We start from the raw sequence: 23,757 nt of genomic DNA on the forward strand, positions 1-23,757 counted from the left end.
TTTAGTGACACATTTTCAGTCATTTTCCGTTCAGTCCAGTTATGTTTCCCGGAGACATTATTGCTATTAACCCTGTATGATTTGATAGCAGCTGTTTGAGACTTGACACTGGTCGGATACGCTACTTAATCAACCAGAAATTGCTGCGTGTTATATCGTTTACTTGACATAGGTAATGAATGAACTTTCAAAAGTTATCCAGAAATAAATACAGCTTTAGCAAATATCGAAATTCACAATTAGGATAGAGAGAATAGTTGTCACCAGACAGCTTTAGCAAAGAGTAATAATAGACAAAAACTAGTCTCCAGTTATCTGGATCACAGTTCACTAAAGCGACTTGTCTCAGTGAACTGTACTGACATCTCTAGTAATCAGGTTCCTCACACTGTCTGATGGGCCCGTCACAGTTTGAACATTTGTGGCTGACAGTTGACATATGAAGCAGTACTCACTATTACAACAGTACAGCATAATGGAAATGGTTGTTGTTGTTGTTGTTGTTGTTGTTGTGGTCTTCAGTCCTGAGACTGGTTTGATGCAGCTCTCCATGCTACTCTATCCTGTGCAAGCTTTTTCATCTCCCAGTACCTACTGCAACCTACATCCTTCTGAATCTGCTTAGTGTATTCATCTCTTGGTCTCCTCCTACGAATTTTACCCTCCACGCTGCCCTCCAATACTAAATTGGTGATCCCTTGATGCCTCAGAACATGTCCTACCAACCGATCCCTTCTTCTGGTCAAGTTGTGCAACAAACTTCTCTTCTCCCCAATCCTATTCAATACTTCCTCATTAGTTATGTGACCTACCCATCTAATCTTCAGCATTCTTCTGTAGCACCACATTTCGAAAGCTTCTATTCTCTTCTTGTCCAAACTATTTATCGTCCATGTTTCACTTCCATACATGGCTACACTCCATACGAATACTTTCAGAAATGACTTCCTGACACTTAAATCAATACTGGATGTTAACAAATTTCTCTTCTTCAGAAACGCTTTCCTTGCCATTGCCAGCCTACATTTTATATCCTCTCTACTTCGACCATCATCAGTTATTTTGCTCCCCAAATAGCAAAACTCCTTTACTACTTTAAGTGTCTCATTTCCTAATCTAATTCCCTCAGCATCAACCGACTTAATTAGACTACATTCCATTATCCTTGTTTTGCTTTTGTTGATGTTCATCTTATATCCTCCTTTCAAGACACTGTCCATTCCATTCAACTGCCCTTCCAAGTCCTTTGCTGTCTCTGACAGAATTACAATGTCATCGGCGAACCTCAAACTTTTTATTTCTTCTCCATGAATTTTAATCGAGACAATTTGACATAAACTAAAATGCTTGTTTCTTATGACTTGGACAAGACTGAAAATCTCCTCTGTAGGTATCAACATGGAGTCTGAAAATGCCAATTTTTCGAAACCCAGCTCACTCTATTCATCCACAAAACCTGTAAGGCAGTAGTTACTGAGCTTTTGTGCGGTTGTATTGCCTGTCATTCTTAACGGAGAATTATCTTAAAGTGTAAAAGTAACTTTGGGTGTACCCAAAAGGAGTGGTGTGGAACCCATGCTGTTCACAATATAAACTGACATAGTGGATACATTTGTGCAGCTTTTCACTGTCAGTGTTGTTGCATATAGCAAGGTGCACTGTTAGAAAATTTTAGCGAAATCAGGACGACACGCAAAGGTGTACGCTTGATGCAGGGATTGACAATTGATCCTCAACAGAAACATGCTGTATGTAAATATGCAGAAAGTCATGCTATTGTTTTGATTATGTGATTGCCAGTCAGTTTGTCTTCATTTATCAGGAAAGGGTGTAAATGATAGTGATAAACACTATAATCTGACTTGTGGATTATAGATGTAGAATTCACTGGAAGGGGAAGTACTGATTAGTGAATCATCCTTCCTATTGCTTTCAGCAAGAAAATGTGTTTGTGTGTTGGGAATGCCTGAAGCAGCTTACGGGCTCTATACCCCTCTTCTCACACTTAAAACTGGAGGTGGCTCAGTAGTAGTATAATTATGTTTTATACTGTCCTATTGGTACTGGTGTCATGTGCACGTAGTCTATCACCACCCTCTTGTAGCCCAAAGCTGATATATTAATTTTGAAGTAAATTAATAATTTAGGTGGATGGTCACATTTTCACAGCACTTGCATGGTGAAATAGTGACACAACTACAGAGAGAGGTGGCAAAGATAGAATTTGAATAAACAGTTTTCATAATACTTGTCTTTTATTCTTCTTTGTTGTTGTAAGTTGTAGGCTTGTAGCCCTTCTAAAATGTAACTTTTTATGTTGGTCTAGAGGATGCTTGGCTTCATTCTATTAAATAATATGAACACTGGTGGACTTTCTGGTGTCAAACACACATATTTTCAGTCATAACATTTCACAATACAAATAAACATCAACCACAATGCTAACACAACTTGTACTCTATCTTCGCACCTCAGACTTGTACTATTAACTACTCAAAGATAAAGATTTAACTGCAACAACATGTAGCAAAGAAAACACTATCATAATATATATATATATTATTGATCTATTTGTGCAAAATCATCTTTGGAACATACATTTCATAAATAAAATACAGGTAATTGTTTGTCATTGCTTTTATTTTTGAAAAATCCATAAACATCATCATAATTACATTAAGAGTTTATATACGTTGACATTTATACATGTTTGTATAGCTTTGTGGTAGTGGATTTCTTGGTTTTGAGTCTTCAACTTGGGAATTGGTCATTTCATATGATCCAAGATTGGTTAGTTCATTTATTTCGCCATAACCAGTTTTATTACTGTAGGCACAATGATTGTGGCAACACTGAACATCTGCAAATTATTTGGGTGGAAGAATGAGGGAGGAAGAAGAAGATTCTGGCTGCAGGAAGTTACGGAGTCATGTGGGGCAAGACAGAGGTAGGGAAGTATTGGGCACTGCTGCAACTAAGAGCCATCTTCCTCCAACCTCTGTTAGAAAAGTAGCAGAACTTAGCATCATTTTGTCGTCTTTAAAGTGGGGTTTCCCCTTACCAATTAATCGTCTGTGGGTGAGTGGTTGATTCTCTTCAGTTTTTGTTTGCTAGTTTTGTCTGTGTTATTTGGTGACTATAGAGAATAACTTTTGCCTCTGTCAGTAAGTGGTTTCTATGCCATTGAATATTGTACTGTGTCTGTGGTTTCTTGTAGAACAGATAAACCAATGCAGATTTTCTCTCCTATCATGTTAAAATATGCAAGTGCTGAATTCTCCTGTACAATTCATGAATTGGGTGGATCTATTACATGACAAAATGAGAGATTGATATGGTAATTAGTTTCTATCTTGCTGCAGGTATAGTCACATTTAGTAAAGCTGTTCTCACATGGGATGAGATAGCTAAAGTCAGAAGACAGGAAATCCAGTCTGATGAGATACAGCGTCACATGTACATTTTGTTTATGAAAGTGGACACAAGTAATATTTCTACGTTAGCTGTATTAAAATGCACATTTTCTCCCTTGTCCATACGTTAATCATGTTGTTCTGTTTAGTACATAAATGAAAACTTCAATCAGAGTGTATGCACCCTGGGCTAAATGAGAAATCTGGAACTTTTTTTTCATTCAGGAGAAAACCAGGGAAAAACCAGAAATTTGTTAGAATTCTGGTAATTTTCATTGTTTTAGTTTTCTGTTAAATTTTTGTAATTTTGATTGATAAAAACTCATACTCAAACAAAGAATTTTACTTAAACCTGTTACTGCAAAATAATACTTGAGCAATAAAACATAAATGAGAGAAAAACACCAAAAATGAAATGTAAACTGTAATGAAAATGTGCCATTTACAACAAAACGCATTGCGCAGCAAGCGTCTGCTGACAGCAAAATTTGTCAAAGGCTTTAGGACAAAAACTATGTAATCCTGCATAACAACAAACTGCTTTCAATGAGTGTGACGTCACAGCTGTTTACATTAGTTTCATTTGTACATTTACCAGTGGTGTCATGCATATGTGCAGAGCTGAAGTCTCTTATGAACAGTGCGTTCTCCTGCTTCTAGCTATGTGAACTGAGGTGTTGGCTATTTGAGCAGTAGCAGCAAGCAACCAGATGCTAGCCAGAAACATTTACTGGTGCACCCAAGCTCTCATAGTCATGCATGTACAGAGCAGACTGAGTTGTGATGGGGAAATTCTCTTTTAGAAAAATTTCAGGTCCAGAAGATCAGCAATTTATGGCATTATTTAAAATTTTGCTGGAACATTTGTGTTTGATACACCTTCAAGTGTAATACATGCATGTATAGGATTGCTTAACTTTGCTTGTAACTATACTATATGTATGTTAATTTGAACCATTAATTTATTCCCATATGTATATTTGTGCTGCTAAACAGTGATGTTGCTATTGCGATCTTGATTTAATTGCTTCGGAAACTAATGTGCTCTATTTGATGGAATTCATATTTATACTTTCGTAATAAGAAAATATGCCATGTGTATGTTACTGCACATCAGAGATCTCTTGCAAATGCCCCTCCCCCCTGCCCTCTTAAGTGTCAGGAAGTTCTACACAGGTGTATAAAACCTTTACCATTCAATTGATGGATAGGTTTCACAGCTCTGTGGGAAAGTGCACTGTCTCTTAACATGGAAAATGTGGATTATTATTATTATTATTATTTTTCCCACCCAGGAAAAATGTATTTTTAACCAGGAAATTTGGAAACTTTCTTCTTGTCTGCTTATACACCCTGTTCAATCTCCATGAACGTGTTTTAAGATGATAAGGAAAGTCCCATGTCCAATCAGTAAGGGCGTCAGCATACAAAACTTCACAAAATTGGACAAACTCAAGAGCCAGCACACTTGTATTTATGTAACATTGAGTATTATAGAAAGTATTTCTGTTCATTTAGTAATGAAATTCCACAACATTTAAAAAAATATGAAGATAAAAAAATTAGGACACTGCAAAAGGTGAATCTGCTATACATTGTTTTCATCACTGGGGGCCTTTACTAACTCCGCTGTGCTGAATTTTGAAGTGTATCAAACGTAGTTTTGTTACAGTGTGTTCCACTCCATGTATAATCATTCACCCGGATCAAACATGTGCCAACTTTTACCGTAAAAATATATTGTAGTCACTGTTTTTGAAGTTAATCACTGTAGTGGACTTGTGACTTCTTCGCGTTTTGTAATGGATGGGTCCTGAAAGCTCCAATGTATTCAAGCTAGTAAACTTACGTAATCAGTTTTGTGATAGCTCTTCTGTATTATAATCATGACATTTCTACTGTACAGCCTCATGTATGACTGTGGGTGAACAGGTCGTTCTCAACCGATTTGATATTACAGAATGACAGTTCTTATGTTTAATCCCCAGTCGTTCCAGTGTTGATGTTATCACTGCTGCCTTTGCTCGATGATGTCCAAGGCACTGCCAAGGTGCAACACCCAAGCATAAATAGGCCTGCTCAGCAGGTGGAGATGCACACACGCCATTGTGTGTTGTCGATGTTTTAAGCTGGCGTCTTTTGCACCCAGTCTGCACATACAGCAAACCAAAGCATAAACAGTGAGATGTTCCACACTTAACCCCCACCTAAAAAACATTCCTGGTTTCTGAAAACATATTTAATCAGCCTGAGTGGTTAGAAGTGGAACATGTTGTTCCACAAAATTGACTTGTTTCACCTCAGCTTCTACACCAAATTACCTAATGTTATGATCTTCTGAAGGCTTTAATTGCTAATATGTTATTAATGGATATTTAATTATAATAAATACTAAAAAGTATGATGTTTTTTGATGGATCTTCAAAATGCTGTTTCCTTATAATGGGATACTTTCATAACAGGTAAGTTATGACATGAAAATAACTAAATACAAAAATTCTTCAACCACTAATGTGACATTTCTTGTCATGTTATTACAGCAAATCACACCAATAATAATTTTCAAGAGTGCCCCATTTATGGACTTAAAGCAAAAACGAAAAATACAATGTGGTGTTTTCACATTTCTGCTTGTGATGTAGAGCATATTTTTGCCTTCCATTGATTCAGCCTTTTGTAGCATACCTTATTTTGTGCTTCACACAATATAATGGGTGCTCATTGTGAAATAACAAGAAGTGACATCATGATACTCTTACAGCTCCATGTCACCATTAGCTAACTTCTCATATGTGAAAATGGGTTACCATTGCAATAATTAGTTTTTAAACATCTAATTTATAAGTAAAATAAGCAGACAAAATGTATTAAACTATATTTTTATAGACTGATCTCAGCTTTTATCTTAGGTTGATGTTTCTCTGTCTGAAGTATAAACAATTGAATTTTTTTTCATTGTATGGTACCTCTTTTCCTTTCAGAAATCTTAGTGTGATGGAGCAGTTATTATTAAAATCTGTGGCCGCTGTTGTGCAGGACACAGGCATTGAAAAATGCACCTTCAAGAAAGTGTATACCTATTTGAGAACACTCTCCACATTTGATGGTAAGTCAGAATGACGTGATCACCAAATTAAAACGTGCAACTAGTAGTTACAAAATATCACAAATTCCAGGGTCCATCCAGTCCTTTGTTTGGACTTTTTGTATATCAATACCAATGTGGCATTTGAAAAGGAGAAAAGCCAAGCACAAACAATGCATTGCCTCTGTTTAAATCACACCCACTTTTGTCAGTAATATTGTGTCTTTTCTGTGGCCTGCTGACTCATATTTATTTTTTATGTTACAGTAAAGTCTCAACAAGTTTACCATAAGTCTGAGCCTCATAATAATAATAATAATAATAATACAGGGTATCAATCATCCATTCATTTCCCTCACTTGCTCATAGTGCAATACCTGTTGAACCACTCTTCCCCCTTAGTTGTGTTTGTGTCAGTGACACTACACATATACTTCTCCAGGTTTTTAAGTGTTTACACGAGCAATCCTTTCATTGGAAGTGGTATTTTAGGTGTTTGTCATAGTCATTACAGCACAACATTGTTTTGTTTTATTTTTTTTTTTGTTTGTACCCCTTCTAAAAATGAGTGCTGCAATGGAGAAAATGAAATTTGTGTCTTTGAATGTTAAATTAGAAGGATTGAAACAAGTTGACAAAGGAGAAACGATAAGAAAAACTTGCTCTCAAATACAGGGCAACAATGTCACTGTTGTTGACTAGCGAAGAAACTGACTTAGATTGGTACTGTTTTCTTCAAAGAAATGCTCTGTAAGCTCTCTTAGCCAAAATAAAAATACTGTAAATAATTAAGAGTTTGCAAAAACAAGTAAGGCATTTTTAATTTGGCATATGCAACAAAGACAGAAGGGGACTCTGATTTGTAGCCCAGTCTCGCAGGAGGAACCTTTGGTGTGTGTGTGTGTGTGTGTGTGTGTGTGTGTGTTTTATTTTTAAGGGAGATGACGGTTTTGCCACTAATGTGGGTTGGCTCGACAGGTGAAAGAAGAGGTATAGAATGTGTCAAATATATGCGGAAACAGATGCTCTGGTGACTGAGGCCATTTTGGCAAGTATTGTATAGTTTTTAAAAAATCATAACTGAAGAAAATTTATCTAATGAACAAATTTACAACTGTGTCAAAACTGTTTTAAACTTCAAAATGTTGCTGGCAAAAATGCTTGCTTCTCATGAAGAAAAAAGTGCTCCTGGGCACAAAAAAGTAAAGAGCAGCTCACAGTTATGGAAGCATCAAATGCAACAGGAAACAAAAAAATAACACTGGAATGAGATTTTCACACTGCAGCAGAGTGTGCGCTGATATGAAACTTCCTGGCAGATTAAAACTGTGTGCCGGACCGAGACTTGAACTCGGGAGTTTGAGTCTCGGTCCGGCACACAGTTTTAATCTGCCAGGAAGTTTCAAAAAAATTACACTGTTTGTGATGGGTAAGTCTGACAAGCCAAGAACATTCCAAGAATGTCACCATGGCAGCTCTTCCGCTTATCTACATGCATCAAAATAATACCTGGATGAATCAGAAAAACTTTAAAAATTGGTTTTTGAACTTATTTGTACCAGAGTGCAAAACTGTTTTAAAGAGAAAGGACTGTCATGAAAAGCTATTTTGACAATGGATGATGCATTCTCACCTGCAAGTGTGGAAGAACTGTAGTGTGACAGAATCCACATCTTGTTTCTCCCATCAAACATTACCAGTTTGATTCAGCAAATGGATGAGGGTATTGTAGAATGCCTGAAGAAAAAGTGTCATGAACGATTGCTACAATCAGTTTTGTATTTGGAAGATAATGAAAGCATTGCAGGACCTTTAAAGAAATTGACTGTAAAGGACATTCTATATTGGATCAGTGAGTCTTGGAGCAAGATAATCAGATACAATTTCTAAGTCATGGAGAAAAATTCTACAGGAAAGTAGGCCCAACACAGAAATGGAAAGTTTGACAATGAGGGTGATCACAGATTCTGTGATTCAATGAGAAGACTCTTCTATAATTGACATGATGAGGCCAAAACTGTACCAATGATGGGTCACTCCTAAGGCTGCGCTGCACGTGAGGCCACATGCGCTATGTGGAACAGCAGCTTGAGATGACACCAACCACAGGAAAATGTTGCAGATTCACCAAGCAAAAGACACTCCTCCATTATTGCATGAAGTAAATTGTTACCAGACTTACGTTATAACCTTTATTTTGCCAATGTAGACACCTACATAAACACTATTCCTTACAGCATCATTTTGTTTCTTTTTCCCTCATAAATTTAAAGTCCATGTTTTCAGTAGTTTGAAGTGGTTCCATTCATCTCAAACTATTGTGACTCAGCTGTACTTTTTTTGTATATCAGATTTAATGCATTCAAATAAGTTTCATGAAAATATTTCCATTAGTTAGTTGACAAAAATATATCTTTTACTTTCTTTGTATCAGTGGGTAATACGTCGCTTTAGCGTAACTTTCAAGAAAGAAGTATCCTGAGTAACACACACACACACACACACACACACACACACACACGCACGCTTCCAAGTGATAGAAACATGCCTGTCCTTAGATATTATGGTAAGTCAGATTGTAATCTAATCTAATCTAATTGCGTCATTTAGGATGGATTCTTAAGTATTTCTCATCGAAGTAACTATCTTAAATTGTGTAACTGGGAGAGGTAGAGCTCATCCATTAGCATTGTAGTGATAACAGATCTCAAGGATAATGCTGTCCTCAATGCTGCGGTAACTTCGCTGGGCATGGTCCTATAGTTGGAAGTTGTATATGCTCGCCTTCCTCTGACATTTGAAATGACATATCCAGCAAGTTACTGGGGGGATTGTACAGAGGTGTCCAAAATTAAAGCAACAAACCAAAATTTTGTAAGGTTGCATTTATTTTGCCACAAAACAGTATAATCAGGTGATAGTAAGGTAGAAACAATATAAAGAATACAGAACGTAAGCAACTGCAGTATACTTAACAGTAGACAAAAATGTTCTTCATTTTTTCCAACTTAACAGATTTACACACACATTCCGACAAGTGGTTAATGCACTCATTATGGCATGTGAACTCTGGCAGCAATACAAGACTGACAAATTACTGGGCATGCTCTGAATGAAGTCATCAATCTCATGTTGAGGCAATAACTCCCATTCTTCTTGCAGCGCTGCTTGCAAGTCTTGGAGAGTGGGTGGTGGATGCTGACGTGATGCAACCTGTGTCCCTAGTGCATCCCAATGTACTCTATGGGATTCAAATTTGGGAAGAGCAGGCCATGCCATGTGTGCAATATCTTACATTCCCAAGAAAACATCAACCACGTGTGCTATATGAGGTTGAGCATTATCGTTCAGCAATGCAAAATCTGGACCCACAGCACCTTACAACAGCCGCACATGAGGTTCCAAGAGCTCGTCACATTAGCTGACAGCAGTTAAACCTTGCCTATTTAACCATACAGTTTCATGAAGAGGTGTTTGAGTGGTTAACATAATCCGTGCCCACACCATTAAGGATCATCCTCAAATCAGTCTCTTTCCACAATGGTTGGGTCCCTAAATAGTGTTCCACATTCCCTCCAGATGTAAATCTGTCGAGAATCATTGTACGGACCAACAGACCAAATCAGGGCTCATCTGTGAAAAGAACATTGGCCCACTGTCGGACTGTCCAGGTGGCATGTTGATGGCTCCACTCTAGATGTTCCCTTCTGTGAAGATGCACCAGAGGGACACATTCAGCAGGTCTGTAACAACAAAGGTCACTCTGCTAAAGCCTACTGTACACCATTTGCCTTGCTACAACATGTCCAGTGGATGCTGCGAGGTCAGATGCCAGTTGCCATGCAGTACTAAGGTGGTACCGTCGTACCCTTACTGCCAAATAATGGTTCTCTCTTTCTGATGTTACACATGGTCAGCCCTGCCCCAGTCTTCAGTATACAGTTTCGATCTCTCTAAACTGTTGCCACATCTGAAAAAACAACAGAACCAATCACATTAAGCCACCGGGCCACATCAGTTTGCGACTTTCCTGCTTCCATTTTTCCCATGGCCTTCCACTGCAGAGCACCTGGTAGGCATCTTCTCTGTGCAATACTGCCCTGTCTGTGACTGTGTACGCAGCAATTGTGGATGTGGGACTACCCAGCAAACACTATCCCGTTTGATAGATGCCCCAACGTCATCGTTGGTGTGGTTGTCTGGTGACCAGAATACCATCGTTTGTGCAGGACAGGATTGCAGTTTGTATGATTATATTGTGAATTAGACACAGGACAGAGATAGTGGTTTGTTGCTTTAGTTTTGGAGACCGGTGTAGTTTAACATGAACTCTAAATGATGTTTTTCACATCAGCAAATCATTGCCAGAGGCAAAAGAAGTTTTATCTGACTGAAAGAATCATAGAACTGATAGAGGACTCAGTCCAGAACTTTGGTTTTTAGTCTGGCTCCTACCCACTGAACTACATACCATGCAAAATAAAATGATGAGGCCATGTCAAGTGAGCGAATAGTATTAATATTTCTGTTCATTTGTTAACCTTTAATATGGCTTAAGACAAGTGTTTCACTTGCTTTTGACTGTTATCACAGTGTGCCTCAAAAAATGCATATAAAATGGATGAATTGTGATCAGTCTGTTGATCTCTCGCTGTGGACAGTTTTTAACTTCAGAATATATTGACGATAAAATAATAATAATAATAATAATAATATCACTTATTTCATTTAGACACACTGTCCTGTGGCAATTAGAGTTTATTTGTATTATGAACTATCCTCATATTTTTCAAGAAATGATTAAGCAGAATTGCAGATCATTTTACTGGGGATAGTAGAATGAGGATTTGATGTACATGCACGTCATGCTTACATTTTTCCAATGAAATAGATCCAGAATATTTTTATTATGTTTCTGACATCCTATGCATTTGATGTATACGCAGTGTTGAGGAATTTGGCACTGAGGTTCATTTGATAAATTTTTATTTAAGGGGAACAGGACTCAAAAGGCTATTGGACCAACTTGATTAGGTTTCTCATGGTTTCTGTAAATAACTTCAGGTGAATACTGGAATGCATAATACAATAAAATGAACATTGATTCTCTCCTATTCTCTATTCTTCAATTTTTCAATTTAGTTAGCATTCCATAGAGGCAGAGTTCAGAGTGAATGGTTCACCCATCTCATATTTTCCAATCAATTCCTTCTTCCATTTCAGCCTATATTTATGATTATAACTGAAAGTTTGAGCTACATTTACTTTCTATACCATAATATGTGCTATTCACACCGGTTATCTGAACTAGACTGAATAGTAACCATTAGTAGTGAGTCCCTTTGTGCTACAATGACCAAGTGATAATTGCTTATGATAGCCTTCTCCACTAAAGTCAAACGATGCGGATCTCAGCAATTATGGTAGTATGTAACAACGCTGAAATGTCTACAAAAAAGCAGAAACATAACAAACAATGCTTGAAACCTACACACACTGAGCAAAGCCATAACCTAATAATCATTCCATATCTTAATGGTTTATCATGCAAAATGAGCCATGGGACATGAAACTGACTAATCTTATCTGTCGGTTACCTAAATTTCTGCTGTTTCAAGTTGCAGTTGTCTGTTAATTCAACCTGCTGTAATGTACCTATGTGTAACATCTCAATATATATAATCTAACAGTTCAGATTGTATACTTATTCAATATTTTTCTCTAGTGGATAAATCATGACTGGAAAGATTGTAATTAGAAAATGTTCAGGTGTTACTCTAATTGCAGAGAGAAGAGGTGAAAAATGTGAGATTCATATAGTGGGACTAAGAAAACCTATAATGACGCAGCTAAACTGTAGCTTGTGAAATTAATTTTAAGAAAAAAACAAAGATCCTTATGTTCAAGTCATTTGGAGTGTTCTGCCCACTTATCAATCAGAAGAATGTTCTCAGTAAAAAAAAACTGAAACAAAGAAGCAGCATATTCTTGTAGATGAAATTGTATGCTGACTTTACAAGATAAAATTACAGTGACAGAAAATAAAAGAAAAATAGAAATTAAAAAGTTGTGATGCTATAGAGAAGTAATTAACAGGACACGGTGACATGAAGAAGCTACTGACAGAGAAGCTGCCACAAATACCTTGAAAATGCATTCTTGTGATGAAAGTAACTGTAAAAACAGCGAAAAGATGGATGGAGGGTTGCTATAACGAGAAGCAGCTCACAGCAGGATGACTGGCAAAATATGAAATTGTGTCACTTAAGATACGAGAAATGACCTTTGATGCCATAAAAAAATAGTCCTTGGATAAATGTGGTTCACAGATTAAATACAGCATTCTCTCTAAAGAAGCATTCATGAAAATAAAAGTTTTTGGCTTTCAATAACTTATTACTTCCAAATGATAAAAAATTTATGTTGTACACTTCTCTCTCGCAAACTTTTTAGAAAGTTGCAAGCATTACATAGATCTATAAACGGACAGTGTTTATCTCATTTTCTGAAAATGACATTGAAGTGGTAAAAAGGTAGTAAAAAACAGAACATGATAAACCTGCATAATGTTTTGATACTTTATCTATATTAGTAAACTGCTAACAACACCCAGTTGTAGTTGCAGGTTGCCTAGCTAACGATAACCAAAACCAACAAAAATTTGATTTTCAGTATATCATATAATTTCTGACTGATTTTAAAAATTTAAAATGGTGCCATAATCTGCATATTAAGAAGTACATTCTTACATTAAAGGCTTAACAGTATAAGTAAAGTACTAAAATTAGAAACTGTATGTATGTACTGAGAAAATGTAATTCATGATGCACTGAGAAAATGTGACTCATGACGCACCCCTACAAAAACGCGCGCACGCACGTACACACACACACACACACACACACACACACACACACACACACACACACACAATAAACAAGTTTGTCGCTGCTGCATTTTCAGTGTTACTGCAGTAAAATGTCAGTATCAGACCTGACAATTTACTACCAGTGCTGTTCACAGCACATTTTGTGCAGCATTCTCATATACCACTGAACATACCTGCAAAATTGTATCATTGTACGGCACATATTTCTGGAGATATGATGTCATAAAATGGGGTGTCCATGCATAACTTCAAATATTTAACACATTAATTCATTTGCAAAGTAATCGGATGTTTGAAGCTGTTTTGTACATTGCAGTTCACCTCTTTAAAGAATCCTGGATGGGTTATGGGTTAAATACTAAGTCATCTGTTTACCATGTTGTATTTGTTACTAACCTAAAGTGTGTATTTTGTTTCCACTTATTTACTTAAAACTGCCCTATTGTGTGGGTATATAAACATACCTATAATGAGGAAAAGCTAACTGAATTTGGTGCATAGTGGTTTTAATTTATTTTCATTTATCTCAGTCTCTGTGGAAGGAACTGTTCTGCTTTATATCAGACTCATTATTTATTCGGTACTTCTGTAGTTTTCCCAGTTTTTAATGTGTAACCTTACTTTCTTAACAGGAGAAACAACTCTATTTGTAATTTACTTTCTTAGGCATTTCTTGTCACTTATAGCTTTTTTCACATCTGTAAAATATTTGTGCATGTGAAAAATTCCAGTAGCCCCATGGCATGTGATCCACGTTAAGCCATAAGTTCTCTTATAACTGGTTGAAGACAATTCAAAGGGCAGAGGAAGGAAAGGGCACATCACATCTGACAAGATGATGCCTATATTCAAGCTGGTATACGATGATCTCTGACAACTGCAGTGCGTTAGGTGCGGCAGCATCGCATGCGTACGTCAGACTATCACATAATACAATTTTGTAATTGTCACGATAGCAACATCTCAGTGTTGCCAGAGTTCCATGTAAGTGTTTCTTGTTTTCAATCAGTGTTAAGCACATATTGCTAAAGAGGTTTGCGTATGTTTATTACACAGATTGTGTAACTGAGTTTCTTGTCATTTATTGAAATAAGGGCTTCTCGTAGTGCAGGAAAGACTAGTTTGGAATAGGCTTTGTGCTCTAAGATCCATCATGCTGATTTATATTCAGATTACTACTTTGAAGGAATAGGGCAATGGTTCGTCCTTTGATAGCAGCCAGTAACATAATTGACAGAGCAACGAAAGCTCGAATTGCAGTACAGTCACATGCCTTTGAGCAACGTTGGAACCATTTGCACCTTGTCAGTAAGAGTGGTCTGCCTCATTGAGTGATTGTATTCTCACCGAGATAAGGCAGTTGCATTGTTACCTTTGTCTTAGTATCAACGATTCTTCATTCACTAGACCTAAATTTACAGTACTTATATTTGCATCAGTGCTGTGCAACTTTATTTAATAATACTTGTGCAGATGTCAAATAGGTTACAACGCAGTAAAAAGTTTGTACGTATAGTGAATATGCTTTCCAAACAGAGCAAAAATGGCAAAACGCAAGCATGTGATGTTGACAATCCACCAAAAACTGGACATCATAGGAAGAACGGAAAAAGGTGAGAACCGAAACAATATTATGAGTGAATGTAATATTGCATCTTCAACTATATATGACATTGAAAAACGAAGATAACAGCTAGAAAAATTTGTGTCACAATCTGCTTGAGTTAAAAGTCTAGATGTCAGTCAAACCCTAAAAAACCGAAATTAGAAAGTCTAGACGAAGTTTTGTATAAGTGGTTCAGTACTAAAAAAGCAGAAGGAAAGCCAATAACAGAACCTATGTTAACTGAAAGCCCAATTTTTTTCACGAGGAATTAAATCTCGCCTACAGTAGTTTTTTTTTTTGTTCTCAGAAGGGTGGCTCGTAATTTTAAAATTTGTAATGACATCCATAAACTACTCTGAAGAGCCAAAGAAATTGGTATACCTGCCTAATATCATGTACAGCTCTCGCGAGCATGCGGAAGTGCCGCAACACGATGTGGCATGGACTCGACTAATGTCTGAAGTAGTGCTAGAGGGAATTGAATCTTGCAGGGCTGTCCATAAATCTGTAAGAGTTTGAGGGGGTGGAGATCCCTTCTGCACAGCAGGTTGCAAGGCATCCTAGATATGCTCAATAATGATCATGTCTGGGAGTTTGGTGTCCAGCAGAAGTGTTTAAACTCAGAAGAGTGCTCCTGGAACCACTCTGTAGCAATTCTGGATTTGTGGAGTGTCGCATTGTCCTGCTAGAATTCTCCAAGTCCATCGGAATGCACAATGGATATTAACAGATGCAGGTGATCAGACAGGATGCTTATGTATATGTCACCTGTCAAAGTCGTATCTAGACATATCGGGGGTCCCATATCACTCCAACTGCACATGCCCCACACAGGGCCTCCACCAGCTTGAACAGTCCCCTGCTGACATGCAGGGTCCATGGGTTCATGAGATTGTCTCCATACATCCATCTGCACGATAAAATTTGAAACGAGACTTGTCCAACCAGGCAACATGTTTCCAGTCATCAACAGTCCAATGTCAGAGCAGTCATCAAGGGTACACAAGTGGGCCTTCGGCTTTGAAAGCCCACATTGATGTTTCATTGAATGGTTCACATGCTGTTACTTATCGACCAGCCCCGCATTGAAATCTGCAGCAATTTGTGGAAAGGTTTCATTTCTGTTACGTTTAATGAATCTCTGTAGTTGTTGTTGATACCGTTCTTGCAGGATCTTTTTCCAGCCACAGCAGGATCTTTTTCCAGCCACAGCGATGTCAGAGATTCCAACATTTAATCGGATTCCGATATTCACGGCACACCCGTGAAATGGTCGTACAGGAAAATCCCCACTTCATTGCTACCTCGGAGATGCTGTGTCCGATCGCTCATGCGCCGACTATAACACCCATTCAGACTCACTTAAATCTTGATAACATGCCATTGTAGCACAGCAAACAATTTAACAACTGCACCAGGCACTCATTGTCTTATATAGGCATTGCTGACTGTAGCGCCATAATCTGCCTGTTTACATATATCTGTATTTGAGTACACATACCTATACCAGTTTCTTTGGCACTTCAGTGTATATCTTTCTGGCGAAACAAAGTCAATTGATAAGACTGCTGCAGATGAGTGCAATACAGTATTTCAAAAACTTGTTGATGGGCATAAGTTGTCTCCACACCAAATTTGCAGCATTGATGAGACTGGCCTGTTATGGCGGCATTTGCCTAGTTCAACCCTAATGTGACCTGAGGAGTCCAGAAACGAATAACGACAGAATAAATGTCTCAGTGTGTGGAAATGCTCCGGACAGCCATAAACTGTAGAAAGCATTTACTTTATACTGTTTTTCAAGTACAACCTTAATCTCCTTCAAAGTACTCTCCATTAGCATTAATGCACTTGGCCAAACATTCATTCCACTGTTGGAAGCACCTTTTAAATTCATTCTCTTTGATACCTGCTGGCACCTTCATGACAAAGTTTCTCTTCATCCTTTGGAACAGGAAGAAAACCAAGGGTGTTAAATCTGGTGGACGGGGCACGTGGGGGCAAAGTAGTCATCTTCGTTGAGGCTAAAAACTGGCGAGCACTTGAGAGCTGTGTATTCATTGATCAGATCAGAAATTTTGCTGATTCTGTCCGCGCTTCGAGCAGTTGAAGGGTGACTGGAATGGGACTAATCTTCAGTGACCATTTCTCCCTTTTTAAACCAAGAAAATCATTCTTACACTTGATTTTACTAAGAGCATGTTCTTTGTAACCTGTTTGCATCAAAACAACAGTTTCTGCTGTATTCTTGCCAAGTAAATGACAAAATTTCACTGCCGCACACTGTTTGTAAGAAAATATCCTCTTTCTCATGCCATGTCTGCACTGTATGTGCATTCGGAGGACCGCCAGAGAAACCACACCTGTCAGGTGACACTGCATGGCGAAATAACTCTTGGAGAGGTCCTGCAACATTATTCTGGCAGTGCAACCCGGTACTACAAGTACGGGATGTGCATCATTACAATTCCAATTTGTTTTGGGTCCCCCTTCATATGCCAGTTATTTACAATGTACGCACTGATGCCTGGGTAAAAGCAGAGTTGTTTGGACTGTTTGTTTCACTACTTTGTTACAGCTGTGAAAAAATAAATAAATAATTAAATAAAAATTTGAAAGATAGGCTGACCTACAAATTATAAGACCGTTCTCATCATTGACAGTTGCCAAACTCACCCTCCAGAATCGAAGTGTCTGTCAGGAAATTTTTTTCACCTATGTTCCTGCCAAGGTAACGTCACTAATCGACCCATGGACTGAGGGGTCATACAAAATTTCAAGTGCTGAGCAGAGAAATGTTTGTACAATGATTGCTAAGCTCGGACTGCAGTGCCAGAGTGTTTCTACACAATTTTAACATTGAAGACACTCTTTTCTTGGCTGTCGTTGCTTGGGCCTCTGTGAAAATTACAACATCATGCAGGGTCTGGAGGAAAATGTGGCTCAAAGTGGTCGAAGGTGCAGAGGTGGAAAGCAATGTAAATGATGAGGAGTCGACAGCTCATCACTCTGAAATTGTACGAGTGATAAATTCTGTGTCCAGGAATGAACTGCAGAGTGCATTGTCAACAGAAGAAGTTGATAAATGGATCGACATTGACAGAATTTAGCTATGGAAGAAGATCTGAGAGATGATATGATATTATGAAGTGTTTTAAACCCATAGGCAGCACCAGAAACTGAAAATGATGAAGAAGAAACACCTACAATTTGCATCTCTTGGGCTGAGGCTTCAGAAGAATTAAACACTTTTGTGAAATTCACAGAGAGTAGCCAACAACACAATGCTCCTGAAGTCATGAATCCACAGATCATACAAAATAATTTATATCAGAAGAGAGGTAAATCCAAGAAACACAGTAGCATTTCTACAAAGTTCCAGAGGCCTCAAGAGAAAATTTCAGATAAACTATTGGTAGTAGTTGCCCCTACATACTCCACACCTTCAAAGATGTCAGATATGCGTGTTATTCCTAAAGATAGCAATTACAATTACATTGTTCCAAATTCTTGATTACAATTTTCATTAACCCCCAGGGAGCTCATGGTTCTTTCGTTAGTGTGTGTGTGTGGCGCCCCCAGAGCTCTGAGCTATTGCAGCCCATTCATCCTTCATGGGCAAAATTTCCTTCCCAATGGCCCTCCCCTCCTGCCTCGCTCCTTCCCCGCTGCCCCTCCTTCTCCTCTCGGTGTTTTTACTTATTGCCTATCCACCTGGCTTCCTGCATTCCTTGCAGTTTTGTTCCCCTTGCCTTTTTTCTTTCATCCTTCCTTTTTGGTACTTTTGGTCCCCCTTTGGGGTTGGACTTCCCCTTCTAAATTTTCTCTCCATAGTGTGAACCATTTGGGGAAGAACTTCCTCTCTCACATGTACAGCATAGATTCCTCTACCCCTTCCTTCCCCCCTCCACCTCACTAGGTTACCAGCACGTGTAGCCAGTCCAAGTGGTGGGGCTGTTACATACCCATCTGACTGAGCCCCCTGACAAAACAAGGATCACACTTCTGGTACCTGAGCTGTTGCCTCCCCAGTTATGCCTAGTACTGGTTGCTTGTCGTCCGAGAGTATAAGAACTAGTGGCAATGGCCACCATTCCAGATGGCCCGTGCTGTGGCTGGGTGGCACCCATGAGGAGAGCCCGATTGGAGTAGGTTTTATCAGGGCAGATGCTTTGTATATAAAGTGTACCAAGCTCCAAGAAATGTGGCCATTCTTCTATGGCTGTCTCTTCAGTTTGGTAATGGATCAGTGAATGCTGCTTCTTATGACTCTGCAGACTTCCTTCCCTGGCTACGCACTGGGAGGGGGCCAGACTCTCTGGCTTGGGGTGAAACTCTTTCCCCAATACCTGATCTGTACTAGGATGGACAGGGACGCACTCACCACCACAAAGCTGTTAGTTTTTGTGGAGGCAAGTTTGGCGAAGTGTAGTCTCTCAGTAAGATGCAGTCGGCTTCCCTGTTGATCAAAAATTTTGCTGGCCAATTTGCAGCTCTTTGTACCTGTGATCATCTTGCCGATGTCCCGGTATATGTCTCACCAGTCTTTAAACGTGGTCCAGAGAGTCATTTTTCATAGGAACCTCATCTTCAAACTAATGAGGAACTACAGGCCAATCTGGAATGACGGGGCGTTCATTTTGCCTGGCGTGTGCAGAAAGGTCGCAAGGACAATAGCAGTGGCCTTTATTCTGGCTTTTGAGGGAGATACCCTCCCAGAGGAGGTCAAGCTTATATGTTATCAGTGTGATGTGAAGCCATATGTCCCACCACCCATGAGGTACTTTCAGTGCTTGCGTTTCGGGCACGTCTTGCCAATGCACAGCAGACCTTCTGTGTGGTGACTGTGGACACCCACTCCATGAAGAGAGACTCTGTGTTCCACCACCTGTGTGTGTTAATTGTCATGACCATCACTCTCCCTGCATACTAGATTGCTCGGCTTATGAGAAAGAAAAGAAGATACTTTCAGTATTAGTCTCTGGATCGCTTATCTTACACTGAGGCTTGTCACAAATTTGACCAATTTCATCCTATATCGATGACTTTTATTTTTGCCTCTGGTACATCCTTACCCCGTACTCTCTCTCCCTTATTCCTGTCCCAATCCCCTCTCCTCTCGCCCTCCCCTGTGGCTCCCATCTCCTTTCCTCCAGGTGCCGCCCCCCCCCCCCCTCCCCCACCCAGCCAAAGTAGTGCCCCCCTTCTTTGCGTCAGCCAGCGATAGGGCCCCTTACTGGGACCCATTCCCCCAGCGTCTCCCAAGCCAGAGACCTGGAGACCTGCTACCACAAATCGGTTACAGGACACACAGTCTGTGCGCCCCAAGGTCACCTGCTCTCTTTTGGTTTTGGGTTTTGCAGAACCCTGCTTTCTCTGTGTGCCCTACCCTTCTCAACTCAAGAAGAAGAAAAATAAAAAATAAAAGTCCCAGGACAGCAATGCCCCCCAACACACCACCTCTGCCAGTGCCCCCAGAGGTGCCATCCCCCCTCGCAACATGAGCCTGATCTCATATTTATGGATGTCATCCCGTCCTCATTGGTGACAGATGGTGACCCAGCGGCGTCATTGGCTCCAGCCCATTCAGTTGCAGTCCCTTACTGCCTTCAATCCTTTTGTGGGTTCTGTGCTTTGTCTGAACCGGGTCAGCCATTTGAGGGCATTCGATGGCATCTGCACATTGGTCCCTGTGATAGTACATGGATCGCACTGCGTACCCCATTGGAAGCAGTTGCCACCCAGGTCCCCTTGGACTCTGCGGTCACAGTTTGTAGCCAGTCTCCCTCCTGACGGACCACCTACATCTGCTGCTCTAAGTGCCCTCCTTCAGCAACTCCCCCTTCCCTTCCTTCTCCTTGGGGATTTTAAAGCCCATTACCCTTTGTGGAGCAGTGTTTTCTCATGTAGCCAGGGGATCATCTTTGACCAATTTCTTGCCAACCATGACCTGTGTCGTCTTATGGTGGTTCCCCTACTAATTTTAGTGCCGCATATGGCTCATTCGGGTCCTTGAATCTCGGGACCTTTTATCTCCTGACCAGTGTGGATTTTGGAAAAGACAGTCTCCAATTAATCATTTGCTTTGGTTTGAAACCACAGTTCAGCTGGCTATTTCTCAGCACTGCCATCTCGGAGCTTTTTTCAATTCTTGTAAGGCCTATGACACAGCTTGGTACCATCACATCCTCTTTACACTCTACAAGTGGGGTCTATGCGCCCCCCCCCCCCCCCCCTCTCGATTTTTATTTTCCAGTTCCTGTCCCACAAGTCATTCAGAGTTCATGTTGGCACTGTTTCTTAGCTCTCCGGGGACCCTGCATGGCTCTGTATTAAATTCCCTTTTTCTCATGGACTTGTGCCCTCTGCTGGACTGTTGGTCACCTCTCCTCCCTATGTGGGTGATTTCTGTATTTGGGCTAGCTCCCACTTGGTGGCCTCTGTGAAATGGGAACGCCAGGGTACCATCCAGTACTCTTTCATTTGCAAACTCTCGCACAGTTTTTGATTCCCTCCCCATAAGTCAAGAGTGGTGCATTTCTGTTGCTGTACTACGGTGTATCCTAATCTGGAGCTTTACCATGATGCCCAATGTCTTGACTGATCCTCCCCAGTTCTGTTCCTTGTCTTTTCTTTTTGAAAACAAGCTTACTTGGTTACCCCATATCCAACATCTGAAGGTTGGCTGTTTTCACAAACTCGATGTTCTTTGCTTCCTTGCCCACACCTCTTGGGGTGCAGATCGTTCAACCCTTCTCTGCCTTTACTAGGCATTAGTTCTGTCTTCTTGGGCTATGATTGTCAAGTTTATGGTTAAGCTGCCCCTTCCACCCTGCTGCTCTTAGACCCAGTTCACCATCATGGTATCCATTTAGCCACGGGTGCCTTTTGCACTAGCATTGTCGACAGTCTTGACACTGGAACTCCTCTCCCTTCGATTTGGCGGTCCCAGCGCCTGGTTTGCTGTGCCATCACTATTCACTCTTTCCCTGTTCACCCCTTCTATTCTATTCTTTTCGCAGATTCGGGCCATCATCCACCCGCTGCCTGCCCTTGAGCGGGTTTATCACTTGGGCTCCACTTCACTACATTCCACTGTGACTTCCATCTCCCCTCCTTGTCCCCTTCCCCACATTATCTCCCAACCACACCCCCTTTGGTTAGTTCCTTGGCCCCGGATTCGGATGGACCTCTTCCAGCGTCTGAAATCCTCCACTGCTCCAATGGTGTTCCATTGTTTGTTCCAAACATTCTTACAGGAATTTCACGATACCATAGTTTTTTACACTGATGGCTCTTCTGTTGGGATGGAACACCATCTCTTGTCTGCCATGTGTCAGGTGTTTACTTTGGAATTGATGGCCATGTATTGGCCCTCTGCTTCATGAAACAGTCCTCACTAACCCGAGTTTCATTATGTATGGACTCAGTGAGTGGCCTTCAGACTATTGTTCAGAGTTTTTCACACCTCCCCTTGGTCTCTGCCATCTATGACTTTCTTGCTGATCTTGGTGATGCTGGTTGATCAGTTGATTTTCATTGGGTTCCTGTCCACATACGTATCCCAGGTATTGAACTTGTTGATCGTCTGACTGGGGGGAAGGCCGCCTACCCCAGTTCTCGATGATCCCTCCAGGGGCAGATTTGCCGCTGTACATCAAATCTCTTTTTGCTCAATCATGTGGTAACTCTGGCGAACTACCTCCACCCCACCCCGTCTAATAAACATCACACCCTTAAGGAGTCTCCCGCCATGTGGTGTTCTTTCCTCTGTCTCTCCCAGCGGCAGTCTATCATCCTCTCCTGTCTTTGCATTGGCCATATAGATATTTTACTCTACAGTGAGTGCCTCCCCCCCTCCCTCTTTGTAGGTTCAGGGTTCCATTCATGGTGATCCATATTTTGCTGGACTGCCCCCACCTTTTGGCCCCTTGCAGTAAATGTACCCTCCTACAATTATCACGATACAATGGGGCCAACACCAGGGAAAGAAGATGGTAGCAGACGATCTTCGCATGGTTGTGTCTGTCCTTGGCTTTCTTTGCGAAAGTGTCTTGTCCTATCAGGGAATAAGTTCTTGAATGTTCCTCTGGAATTTTAGTCCCTCTGTTAGTGTGGGCATTGGTTATGGAGATCCTGACTTTGCCTCCATACCATCCAGGTCCCTGCCTTTTCCTATATTTTGTCTGGTCTGATGTGCTGTCTTGTTTCCACTTTTCGTGTGTCTTCTTTTCCTGGTGTTGGCCCCATTGTATTGTGATAATGGTATGGTGTTGGTGTCAGGACAGGTCGATGGTGGTGCTGATACCCCATCATCCGTAGCGTTTCTGGGGCACCCTTGCTCTCCCCATTTCCATCCAACCCCTCCTGTTCTTTCCTCTTCCTGCTGCCCTGATGTCGACTTTCCTTCCTCATTTTTACATTAGCCATTCTCCTTGACTGGACTGTGCTGTTTGTGTTATTCCTCCCTTGATTTCTGCCATCCTACATCATGGGACCAATGACCTCGCAGCTTGGCCCCTCTCCCAAATCAACCAACCATCATTAATTAGCTTGTTCTTGATATTTTCAAATCAGTGGCACTTATTTATTTTGTTTCTGGTGTACAAAAAATTTTTTGTTTATTGAACTTTTCTAACACTTTGAGCCTTAAAACTAGTTTAATAAGCAGTACAACAATCTGCTATTAATTGAATTTTGTGTACAGAAAAGTAATACATACTTCTAATTTTTTGATACTTTAATGTCACTTGTTGTGTTTAAT

General features: G+C 40.1%; 1 protein-coding gene across 1 annotated transcript in view; it reads left to right on the top strand.

Annotated features, from left to right (window-relative positions):
- The window catches only part of LOC124788366 (origin recognition complex subunit 1), a 136,259-nt gene that overhangs the window by 109,697 nt on the left and 2,805 nt on the right, over positions 1-23,757 (top strand). The window contains exon 9 of the mRNA XM_047255630.1: positions 6,395-6,519. Coding sequence (XP_047111586.1) covers positions 6,395-6,519 — 125 coding nt within the window. The remainder of the gene's footprint in view (positions 1-6,394; positions 6,520-23,757) is intronic.

The sequence above is a fragment of the Schistocerca piceifrons genome, chromosome 3 (assembly GCF_021461385.2).
Source record: "Schistocerca piceifrons isolate TAMUIC-IGC-003096 chromosome 3, iqSchPice1.1, whole genome shotgun sequence".
NCBI classification, from domain to species: domain Eukaryota; kingdom Metazoa; phylum Arthropoda; class Insecta; order Orthoptera; family Acrididae; genus Schistocerca; species Schistocerca piceifrons.